At 33.8% G+C, this 12,338-nt stretch overlaps 4 protein-coding genes across 4 annotated transcripts; 2 read left to right on the top strand and 2 right to left on the bottom strand.

The window, feature by feature from the left end:
- Window positions 1-287: 287 nt before the first annotated feature.
- APT2 (adenine phosphoribosyltransferase APT2) lies at window positions 288-845 on the bottom strand (the record flags this gene model as incomplete). Its single annotated transcript, XM_004180827.1, has 1 exon — window positions 288-845. The coding sequence occupies one exon, from the start codon at window positions 843-845 to the stop codon at window positions 288-290; it is 558 nt and encodes a 185-aa protein (XP_004180875.1).
- A 400-nt stretch (window positions 846-1,245) lies between these two features.
- SSN2 (Ssn2p) lies at window positions 1,246-5,475 on the bottom strand (the record flags this gene model as incomplete). The annotated part of the gene is made up of 1 exon (XM_004180826.1): window positions 1,246-5,475. The coding sequence occupies one exon, from the start codon at window positions 5,473-5,475 to the stop codon at window positions 1,246-1,248; it is 4,230 nt and encodes a 1,409-aa protein (XP_004180874.1).
- Window positions 5,476-5,626: 151 nt separating this feature from the next.
- On the top strand, window positions 5,627-7,642 carry TBLA0E03000 (putative hydrolase; the record flags this gene model as incomplete). Its single annotated transcript, XM_004180825.1, has 1 exon — window positions 5,627-7,642. One exon carries the CDS (start codon window positions 5,627-5,629, stop codon window positions 7,640-7,642), a length of 2,016 nt encoding a protein of 671 aa, XP_004180873.1.
- Window positions 7,643-10,992: 3,350 nt separating this feature from the next.
- ADA2 (chromatin-binding transcription regulator ADA2) lies at window positions 10,993-12,300 on the top strand (the record flags this gene model as incomplete). The annotated part of the gene is made up of 1 exon (XM_004180824.1): window positions 10,993-12,300. The coding sequence occupies one exon, from the start codon at window positions 10,993-10,995 to the stop codon at window positions 12,298-12,300; it is 1,308 nt and encodes a 435-aa protein (XP_004180872.1).
- Window positions 12,301-12,338: the final 38 nt, after the last annotated feature.

Here is a 12,338-nt window from a genome sequence, read left to right as displayed (position 1 = left end):
GTGTTTATAGATAATGATCATTTTAATATAATAAATGATGACATATATATAAGCATAGAAAATCATATGTAATATGCATGAATATAGAGAAAATGGACAATATCAAAACACAAAGGTAATTTTATTATGGTACATAAGGGACATTTTATATAAATATAGTCTAGTTAATGATACAGTGAAATGTAAAATTACTTTTTTTGAATTAAATGCCAAAATTTAAAAATGAATAAAATAAAACATAAATATTGAAGAAACATTTGAGAAAAATAAATAATAAAAGAGTACAATTATTTCTTTAAAGATTCTTCTTGGCCATTTAATAAGGTAAATGTTGGGGCTTGCAACTTGTCTCTACCTTTTAAGAAATCTAATTCCATGACGAAATCGAATTCTAATAATTTAGCACCAACCTTTTGGACTAATTCACCAGCAGCAGCAGCAGAGCCACCTGTAGCAATGATATCATCAACGATGACAACATTAGATCCAGCTGGAATAGCTTCCTTTTGCATTTCAAAAACATCAGAACCATATTCCTTTTGGTAGGTTGCTTGAACACAAGTACCGGGTAACTTACCGGCTTTTCTAACTGGAACAAACCCAACACCCATGGATAAAGCCAAAGCTGGACCAAATAAGAAACCTCTGGATTCTAAACCAACAATATAATCAACCTTTGGAAATTCAGCATTCAAATGAGATTTGAAAGCATCAATCAATTTTTGAAATAATTCTGGTTTAGTGAAAATTGGTAAGAAATCTTCAAATAAAATACCTTCTTTTGGAAAGTTTGGGTATTGCTTTAAGGCAGCTTTTAGTTCTTTGGCAGCAGCTTCGATAGACATGTGATTATTGGTTGGTAGATTTCTTTTCTTCTAGTCAGCCTTTATGAAATTAATTGAAAAATGGTAGGAAAAAAGATCCGTATAGAGAAGTTTTCAATATATAGATACTTAAATACAAGGTATCCTCGACAGGTAAATTTTTTAGATGAAAACTTCATTCCGCATTATTGGCATTTGTATCCCCCACCATAGATAATCGGTTCATGTGGTTTTGCTCATTGAGATGCCCTTCCAATAATTTGCATATGATACGCGCTAATAAGAAGGAAAAAAATTTTTCAACCGACCGGTTTGGATGTTTATAATTTTCAGAGATATTTTATAATCTCCGATTATAACTCTCTAAGAATGGAAATGTCCGACGGCCCAAGTGAGATACGAATTAAAAAAAATTCTTAACTTATTCTGGAATCAATACGTCTGTGTATACCATAGTGTTCATCATTTTTTCCACTGCAAGTACATGCCATGGCACGTTGGTTCTATTACCTTTTGAAACACTGAACCAAGTATTTAAAGAAGATAGATTACGGAATTCTTCTAAAATTGCTTCAAATAATTGTGTACTGTTTGAATGTGGACAATTTAGTAGATTAACTTCAAAAGTGTCCCAAGTTCTTGATTCTGAATCATTCTTGTTATTATGTGTATCGAACTTAATTAATGCACCACTTTTAATTGCACATCTATGCTGAGAATTTGCTAACGGTAAAGAATTTTCGAAAATAGCACAATAAACATCTTGATCTATATCTCTTAATTCATAATCATTCAATTTTTTAGGATTCAGTTTCTTTTCTAGATTAGGATTGTGTATCAATGGTTTAAAGCTTGGGCAGAATTTATCATTATCAATAAATGAAATTCTAGAAGAATTATCTACACAAACCACAGCCAAATGAACATTTCTTGAAGATAAATGGCGCCAATTCATTAATTCATCATCAGGTAGAACATTATTTAATCTTGTTAGAATCATACAAATTCTGCCATATTTTGTCACGGCTATTTGCATAGCTATTTGCCAAATCTCATCACAAGCTCTATCAAATTTAGTATTTGAAGTACCCACATACCAAGTTCTAATGGTATGTAATGATCCTGTTGAATCTGAGAATGCAGCAAAAACCCATCGTTTATCTACACTTCTTGCATAAGCTAAATGAATAAAAGAGTCATAATGAATTGTTGAGTGGGGATTCCCTACTGAATTAGAGAAACTAATTTTATTTTCAAACGATGGAGCAATTGTGGCAAATTTTGTAGATTTAGAAGGTAATAAATTATAAATACCAATACTTAAAGAGGTATAATCATCTACTGAAGTAAGAGGGCTCTTTATGAAATCTATGGGAATTACTTTCAGTAATATTTCAACATTTGGGATCCTAAGCCTCACCTCATTTTGGATAATTTCGAATTTGGAAATCATTCTCACTAATTCTATTAAAGTGTTATTGAAAAGGGGTAGCATAATTAACAAAGGAACATCATTTCCTGTACCTTTATTATTAGAACAATAGGAGACAATTTGAGCCGCTAATAATAATAATTTTTGTTCTTCTAAATCTTTTAAAACTATTAATCCTTGGATATGATCATTAGTTAATTTGGGAAGTTCACAAAATCCATATTCAAATCCAATATAAGTTTGGCAAAATGTGGAAACAAAAGATGCACAATCATCTTTAAAATCTGTAGTTAATAATAAAAATCTAAAATTTTTTAAGCCATTCGCAGGTTTTAAATTTAAATATTTACCAAATTCATAAGAATCTGCACGGATTTTGACAGTACTGTGATGTTTTTTAACGATAACTGAAGGTTGTTTCATGGAATAAATATTAGAAATTAAATTATTACCATCAATTCTTTCAAATTCATTAAAAATATTTGTTAAAGTATTACTAATTAACCCTTCATTAACATTTTCAATACATTTAAAATTGTAATTTGGCACTCCTAATTGATTTAGCATATCATAATCATAAACTATTTGTTCAGCCATTAAATTTAAAATATTTTGATGTTTTAAATTAATTTTCACTTGTGGATTGAAACAAGAAAAGGTCAATGGCATTGATGAAAGGGGTAAATGTCTTAATAGGAAGGGGAAATTCGTAGTAAATTCTTGTAATTTATCTTTATCATCCAAAACAACTTGATCTTGTTTAGTAGTGGCAGTTGTGATATTATTATTATTATCCTTTGTCATTGAAATTTCATTTGATAAATCACTTCTAACAGATCTTCTGCCAGGTTCAGTCAACGTAGTGTGATGATCTTGATCAATTGTATTTTTAGCAAATAGATGATCTTCATTTGCTGATGTTTTGTTTGTATTGATATTTTCGTTTAGAGGAATGCTATTTTCAACGCCCCTTATAGGTGATATAGTTCTTTGAATATCGTATTGAGGTAATTTCCATATAGAGTTCATATTATCTTTATCTTTTGGAATCTCATTTGTAGGGAAATTTATTTGTTGTTGAGGGATATTTCTAATCAATTCTGAAGTTAACTGTTCATTAGGGACAACTTGTAAAGGAGCATAGGATAATAATTGAGTCTCTGCAGGGAAATGATCAATTGGGATATCTTCATCTATAGAGTTATTTAAATTATCGTTAACATCGTTAACCTCGTCATCATCATCATCATCGTCATCGTCATCGTCATCGTCATCGTCATCGTCGGAACTTGAAATATTGGCAGTAGAAATATCGAAATTTAAAGCTTCTTCAATTTGTTGAGGACTAAATGAGAATTTACCACCGTTTTTATATTTATTATCAACATTACTTTCAATGATTGGATTAAAATTCAATGGTGCAAAGACACTTTTTTTACGATCCTTAGGTGTCTCTACAGGTAAAGGTGCCCCCGGGTCCATATATAGTGGCGTTGTTGGTAAAGTCATTTCATCTATGGGGATATCTAAATATTTTCTCTTTAATCCATGTTTTTTGGTGTTGGTTAATTTTGCATTATCGTTTGTTGTTAAACAATATTGTTCTTTTTTACTAGAAGATGTTCTAATATCTTCATCATCGGACATATCAAACATTTCTTCTGTGACCTCATCTGAATTCGATTTTGTTGATAGTTTTAATGCAGTTACGTTATTATCATCATTCGAAGAATCATTTAATTCTCCAAACAAATCTTCGTCATCATCATCATCGTCATCGTCACCAAATAATTCTCGATCTACCAATGTATCATTAAGAATGACTTCATTTTTTATTGGAGTTGGGTTTGAGCCTGTAGAGAATTGATCAGTGGATAATCTAATATTTTTATCAGATAATTCTGTATAATTGGGGGAAGATAATTTTCTATTATTATTATTTTCCATAAATAAGTCATTAGTGGGGGTATTTAAGAGCACCGGATGAAATGGTTCATTAGAATTGGGGAAGGGTTGATCTAGTGGGGAAAATTTGGTTAAATCATTGGGAGAAAATTTATGTTTTTCTGATTGAGTGTTTGAATTGGGGATGGCCCCCGTGGAATTAATATTTTTATAGAAATGTTGCAATTGATCTGTATATCCACCACCTGAACTCATAGGTAAATTTGTCCCTATACCAAAGCCACCTCCACTTGTGCTTCCAGGAGTTCGTAACGATGAACTTTGTTTTAAATTGATGAAATCATCTAATATTTGGAAAGTAGAGTGTAATTCTTGAGTTTGATTAAATTTCCAAGACGAGACACCACTACTTGTTTCAAGTGGAGAATCAAAGGGTCTTTGAGCAAAACACAATTCTAGTGGCCATATTAAAAATCTATTATCTGATTGGTTGGCCAAGTAACGTGCTATGGACGGTGTAATACCATTGAGATGAGAGATTTGTGGGATAATTTTAATCCAATGGATTGAGTTTACATCAGGAAATATAATACCATGGGAGACTTCCAAGATGTTTAATAAAGTTTGATAATCTTGAGGGGGTTTTGTCATTGCATTTGCATTAGGGGAGAATAAGGACATTCTAATACCTGAAGGAGCAAAATAAAGCGCATTGTTTTTACAAAAAAATTCATTGTTAATGTGATCGAGTTTCAATGGTATGAGGTCTAACTGTATTATTGACAATAGTAATGTCAATTGACCGTTTTCAAACAAATGAGGCGAGATTTGAAACAAATTTGAAGAATCGTGGTGGCGAGTTTCCCTTATTGAAATCATAGTATTTGCAAAGGGAATCAGAGTGTTATTAGAATTGATTGTAATGTTAATGTAGATTGTCTTTCGCAACGCCTTTAAGAAGATTGCATAATATATCGGTAAATTTGGTTTGGAATAATTTGCATCGAAATGGCCATTTTTATCGAATTCCAAATGATTATTGAATGTTTCTGAATCAAGTTGAGGAGATTCAAGTTTTGAATCATTTAAACTAAAACACCATAGTTCTCTAGAAAAAATTGCCACTAGAACAGTTGGGTGGGATTTTCTTAATTTAAACTCTAGATCAATAATTAATTTTTCATCGTGTTTACCAAAGACATATTGATGATAATTTATTTTATCGATATGGGCTATTTGGAAAAAACTCGAATATAATTCTTCCAATCGATAGGAAGATTGTTTGTTCATTGGTAAGCTTAAAGCCCTTTTCATTGGTAAGCTTAACGCCCTTTGGTTATTGGTATTGATTTGCCATGAATGGGTGTTAATTTCTAGATTATTTAAACATTCCGAGGGATTCGGAAACAAAGGTTTTTTTAAATATTTTGATATATTGAAAAAAAAATAAACAGATCTGAGTGTGATGTGTTTGAAAAGAGTTCTATGCAAGAGATCATTTTGCAAGAGATCAAGATCAATGAGTACCAAAGAGAAGGTACCTACTAAGGCACCTGCAAAAGACAATGCAATAAAAGACAAGACTACTAAAACCCCTAGCAAAGCCCCTAGTAAGGCACAACCTATACTTTTAGAATGTAGTGAATCATCCCTTGGTATGGGAGATGTTGCAAGGTTCCATATCCGGGTGTACAAGCGAGAACTTTCACAAGCAGGTCATGGGACAGACCGGTTATATTTACGTATCCGTAACGAGCAAAGTGTGATGGTACGTCCGATTTACTTATCTGGCCCTTATTCATTGTACTGTGATGTACGCCCTTACAACTATCATGAGGAACACGATTTCCCAGAGGATATTGCATTTTGTACAGATCTCAAGCCAAGCGAATCTTTTAAAGTGGTACTTTTGTTAAACGCACAATCACGTGTGGGTAAGACAAACGAATATTCCTGGACTGTAGATGTAATGTCTCAAATGGCTGTTGCAACAAGGCCCAAGATCTCATACAGTCTTCGTATTGCCACCAATAAGTTATTAACTAAGAAAACAGGTACACCTACACGCACACGTGGGTTCCATTGCAAACGTATGGATACTCAAGAATTATGGAATTTGCCGCCCAAGCGTCCTCATCACCCAGTACACTTGGTAATTCTTACACATGGGATTTTTGCCAATATCGGCTGTGATTTGTTATATATAAAGGACAAGATTGAAGAAGCTGCTGCGATTAATGATAAAAAAGATAAGAATAATGTAGTGGTTCGTGGGTTCATGGGTAATATGGGTAAATCTGCTCGTGGGATACGATACTTGGGTACACGTGTAGGTAAGTATGTTCTTGAAGAATATGATCGATTAAGTAAATCATATAAAGTGGATCGAATATCATTTATCGGTCATTCGTTAGGTGGCCCCACTGAAACCATGGCTATCCATTACATCGTGGAGGCTCGTCCAGAATTTTTCAACCAACTGAAACCAGAAAATCTAGTGACAATGGCAAGTCCCTTTTTGGGGGTCATTGCGGACTTCCCAGCATATGCGGCGCTAGCACTCGAAGCGGGGGCTTTGGGTTCCACAGGACGTGATTTAAGTCTGCGCAGTTCTATAGGTCCGACGGAAGAATTGCCTGTTCTGGCAGAGATCCCACAGGGTAAAGCACGACCTGTGTTTGAAAGTTTCAACAAGAGAACATTATATGCTAATGTAGTTCATGATGGGATTGTACCATTAAGAACTGCAGCACTATTATATGTTGATTGGAACAGTTTAGCAGAGTTTAATAGGGGGAGACTAACGGCACCAATATCAGAGGGTAAACCGCCAACGCCAACGACAACGACAACACCAACACCAGTATCAGTGTCGGAAGAAGATCAACAACAAGAAAAACTGCAGGAGGTCTCGCCGACCAGCTCACGTAGCACAGCAGAGATATCTCCTGGTGCAGAGCCACCAGCATGGTCGGAGTCACGTGGCCTGTTCCATTCACGTCGTCGTAAGAAATTTGGACTATCTCAAACACTCCCATTAACACCTGAACCTGAGACATTGCCTAAGCCTCAGCCTGTTGAAGTGGAACCAGCTCCACCACCAGACCCATCGCAATTTGTTTCAGCAATGCATGTGCTACTGGCACCAGAACCCACACAAACATATATCCGTAACCCTAGCTCACGTCAAGACGCTGTGGTACACGACCGTATTTATGAACCACAGGAATTACCGCCACCACATTACCAAGACAGATCCCTTCTTCAAAAAGTGGTATATCCTAACGAACGAGCCAACAGAGTACAAGAAGGCATTGCACGTGCATGGCAGGAAACTATGACGTGGCGCAAAGTTCTGGTGGAACTTCGACCAGACTCTCATAATAACATTTCAGTAAGACGGCGGTTCACAAACTTGTTTGGTGCAGTGGTCGTGGCTCACTTAGCACGCGAGCATTTCGGGACAAATGACAGCGCATAACACCCTGCTTACTATACATATGCATACATCATTATACATACATCATTATACATACATTATACATTATACATTATACATTATACACTATATTATTTCCTCCAGTGCCTAGCATTTGTGCCTACTTGTTCGTTCCTGCCAGCCACGCAACCAGACTCATTTCAGACTCATTCCATTCTCACTTAATTCCATTTCCATTCTCTTATCATTCCATTTTCATCCACCTCTTTTTTGCCCGATTCTGCCATGTGGCAATTATATCCAATATGTGCCGAAAAAGAAAATTTCCAAACTAATCAATACAACCAAGCATCGATACAAGCAAATATTGATGTAATCAAGCATTTGTATTCGTGTATATATATCAGTATATAAAGCAAGACGTTTTTTTATTTGTTTCTTTGTAAGTACTCTCGAACTCTCCAGACAGAATTGTGTGAATTCACAGTGGTAGTGCATTTACATAAGTACTGTCTCCCATCGTTTTATCTGGTGGTAAGGTGAAACATGGTTGGTCAAGTGATGTGGTAATCACAAGACTCTTTTTTTTGAAATAACGGTAAACATCGAAATCAATTTTTTTATAGTCTATAGCTATTTGTATAGTGTATATCCCATCTATATTTTAACAAGCTATCGTATACTATCGTTTACTACCGTTGGTTATCGTTTACTATCGTTGGATATCGTTTGATATCTTTTACTTTAGTTATCGTTGATTCTGACGTGTCATCCCGTAAATCTTTTACCCTTTGCAGATCCAGATCCAGTATCAGCCGCAGAGAGGACAACGTTTCGTTAACTTTTGCCTATTGTAGAAGAAATCTTTCCCGCGTTTCATATTTCGATGACTTTTCTCATCACATTCTGGCCATGCTTGATAATATAATAGTAATAATAGTATATAGAGTTTTAATTTGTTTAGCCATTTGAAAAAGCAAGTAGCGTATTTATTTACGGGTCCAATGACAAATCTAGTAAAATTATAAATTTTTTTTTTCAATTTCAATATTTCGACTATCTAGGTAGTGTATGTTTCTTAGATAACTACCTTCATGTAAATATATCCGTCTTTGTCCTTACCATTACCCTATGTATTTTTTTTAATTTAACTGTTCCATTTGCGTGGAACTTTGTAGTACGTCTTTTGATTGTCATTAATGAATCATTCTGTCATTTGTTTTTCTTCAAATATTGTTAGCTCCTCCCTCCTCCCCCAAGAGAAGCAAGTGGCAGGTAGGAGGCTCGATCTTGTATTAAATTTTGTGTAGGGTTTGGATATATTAATTTCTTTGGGATTAACAGGATGTACTGGCGACTTTATTGTGTTTTTTATTGTGGTGATGCCGGTATATTCATCTAGGGAGATATTGGTATTACTGCCCTTGTGCTGTGGAAGTGATTGAAAGTGTATATGGAATAGCGAGCTAGCTTTAGATTATCATGATTGTAACCGGGTATCTAATTACTAAATAAGATAGCTTTTCGAACACGATAAATGAGTTAGTACTGACTTGGAAACATTAAGCCTACTCGGAAATTCAGACTCCACCAATATAGATGTGGTACCCACATGATGTCTAGTGAGAAAGTCGAGGCAAAGTTGGATTACAAAATCTTGAGAGCTTATGTACAGGTTTCTTGACTACTACAACCAAAATCATTTAGGAGTTTGTCCATCATGGTATCAGATAAGAGAATTGCATAAGAACGAATGGTTGAATGTAAAGTTATGATGCATCTAAATCTTGTCACACAATAAAATATCGCCCATCTTTATCACTCTTGTGTACTTAAAAGCTTCAAGTAGAGTGCGTTCTTGTGGTATGTAACTAAAATACTCATCTGTGACAATAAAGCAGATAATACTGTCTGTTAAATAAAAGGCGATACTAAATAAGATAACAATAATTACTAGTACTTTTTAGAATTCGAGATGGTGGTTTTGAGATTATTTTAGAGATATAGCACTGCAACTGCATTTTGTTGCATCAGGCCATTGGATTTTGCAATCAGTGAATCATTTTTTTTTTGGCTTGTAGAGCCTATTCTAGTTAGGTCTACTAAATAATAGTATTAAACTCATATCTCTGGTTATATAGAATTTTCAAAAGCCATATCATTCAGTGTTTTGAAAGGTGTTAAAATAGCTTAAGATTTCAGATTATTGATTACTTACTTTTACCGTTGATAAGTGATGATCTACTCCTTTTAACCCTTCTGATGGATATGTGCATTATTGTGAGATGAAAACTTAATCACTTATCTTTTATAATGTATCTTTTCGATGAAGTATGTTTGTGTGATTACTACATGGACAATAGCTCTCCGCCCATTTATCCTAGAATTGTGACTAGATTTGGAATTAGGTACTTCAAAACCGGAGTATTGGGACACACATGAAGATCAGTAAAATCATAATTTTTTATAACCTATTGGGTGCCCTAAGAGAGCAATTGTACACTAATTGCTGTTTTCAAGTGGTCTTCCGAGATTGTTTAATAATTGAATTTATCAGCTTCTAGTAGGCCACAAAGAGCAACCGGGATATATATAGCATTATAAACGATAAATATAGTTTCATTTGTTTGTTTTATAACTTGGTCAATCATGGTACTATTTCTTTAGCTCTAATTATCAACACAAATTATGTCTAAATTTGCAAGCTTTAAATTGGATAATAGCCTACGGATGATGATTTGGCTAGTGTCAGAATTAATGACTAAGAAGTTATCTGGTTTACGTTTATGAGTAATTGAAATGATAGATATCTTTCTATTTTTATTGATTAATTGCATGGTAGCTCTCTTATGAAATGACATTTATTTCTCAAGAAGAATTCCAACATCAGGACAACTTGGAAACAGGCTTTAATTAGCCTGTTTAGTTTAGTGAAATATTAACCTTTAGTTTTATATTGCTCCAAGATGTTTCTAAATTTAAAAACCTCATAGCACATTTATGTTTAGATCATGTTCAATATTATAAGGGTTCTTTCTTACACAGCTCTTGTTTCTAAAAATAAGCCCTAATATATTAATTTTAGGTGGAAAATTTAAATATATAAATATATATATATATATATATATACTGATTTTATCATATTTATTGTTCATTAATTATTTGGGGTAATTATACTTCTAGTAAGGGTAGCATAATTTTATATCTTACGATCTATTGTTTAGGTAATTACCTAAATTAACAGGGCTCATAATATATACTCTATTAGGTATGTTTTTACAGTACACCCGTGACTTTTCTCTGTTACGCGCGAGGCGTCCCATTTTCATATATTAAATCCATAAGTCCATTTTCAAATATATAAAGCACATCTATACGAAACAGAATCAATAATGTCAAACAAGTTCCACTGTGACGTCTGTTCGGCAGATTGTACTAATAGGGTCCGTATTTCATGTGCCATCTGTCCAGAATACGATCTTTGTGTTCCATGTTTCTCTAAAGGCTCCTATAACGGCAACCACAGGCCGTTTCATGATTATAGAATCATCGAAACAAATTCATATCCTATACTTTCGCCTCATTGGGGTGCAGATGAAGAATTAGCATTAATAAAAGGTGCTCAGACCTTAGGGCTGGGTAATTGGCAAGATATTGCTGATCATACAGGGAGCAGAACAAAGGCAGAAATACAAGCTCATTATGAAAAATATTATTTGAATAGTCCATATTATCCAATCCCAGATATTACCAAAAAGATTGATATCTCACAACAGGATTTCCTACGTGAAAGAAGATCAAGAATAGAGCAATTCTCCAAGAAACCACTCGATCCTCCAAGGAAACAGATGGCATCCATCCCAAGTTGTCATGAAATTCAAGGGTTCATGCCTGCTAGATTAGAATTCGAAACAGAATTCGAAAATGAAGCAGAGGGTCCTGTTAAAGATATGATTTTTGAAGAAGATGATCAACCGTTGGATATAGAATTAAAATTGGCTATTATAGATATTTATTATTCGCGGTTAACTATGAGAGCAGAGAAGAAACGTTTATTATTTGAAAATAACTTGATGGATTATAGAAAATTACAATCTATAGAGAAAAAAAGATCAAAAGAAGTCAAAGAGTTATACAATAAGATCAAACATTATTCACAAATCATGACCGCTGCAGATTTTAAAGAATTTTCCAAAGATATCCTCGATGAAATGAATTGTAGAATAAAAATTAAAAAATTACAAGAATGGAGATCAAATGGTCTTACGACTATTGAAGCAGGTTTGAAATATGAAAGAGAAAAACATGCAAAATTATTGATTCTAGAAAAATTGTCTTCAAACCCAAATACTTTAGACACACCCTCCTTTCCAAGACACAATAGAACAAACTCTCATAATTATAACGAATTGGATTCAACACAACAACGAGAAAAAGATGTGGAGAAAAAGAAGTCTCTAACTGTTCATGATATTCAATCTGCATCGGATTTCAATATCTTATCACAGGAGGAACAACAATTATGTTTACAATTGAAAATCCTGCCAAAACCTTATTTAGCCATTAAAGAAATGATGTTTAGAGAATTGATTAAAACCGGTGGTATCATGAAAAAGAAAAACTGTAAAGATTTATTAAAAATCGATTCCACAAGGGCAAATAGAATTTACGAATTCTTCCAATCTCAGAATTGGACATAGAAAATTTTGCAAATTTGTAACATTATATATTATTACAT

Source organism: Henningerozyma blattae, chromosome 5 (assembly GCF_000315915.1).
Source record: "Henningerozyma blattae CBS 6284 chromosome 5, complete genome".
Classification (NCBI taxonomy): Eukaryota; Fungi; Ascomycota; class Saccharomycetes; order Saccharomycetales; family Saccharomycetaceae; genus Henningerozyma; species Henningerozyma blattae.
Note: the sequence above shows the minus strand (reverse complement) of the source record. Positions and strands in the feature narration are given on the sequence as shown.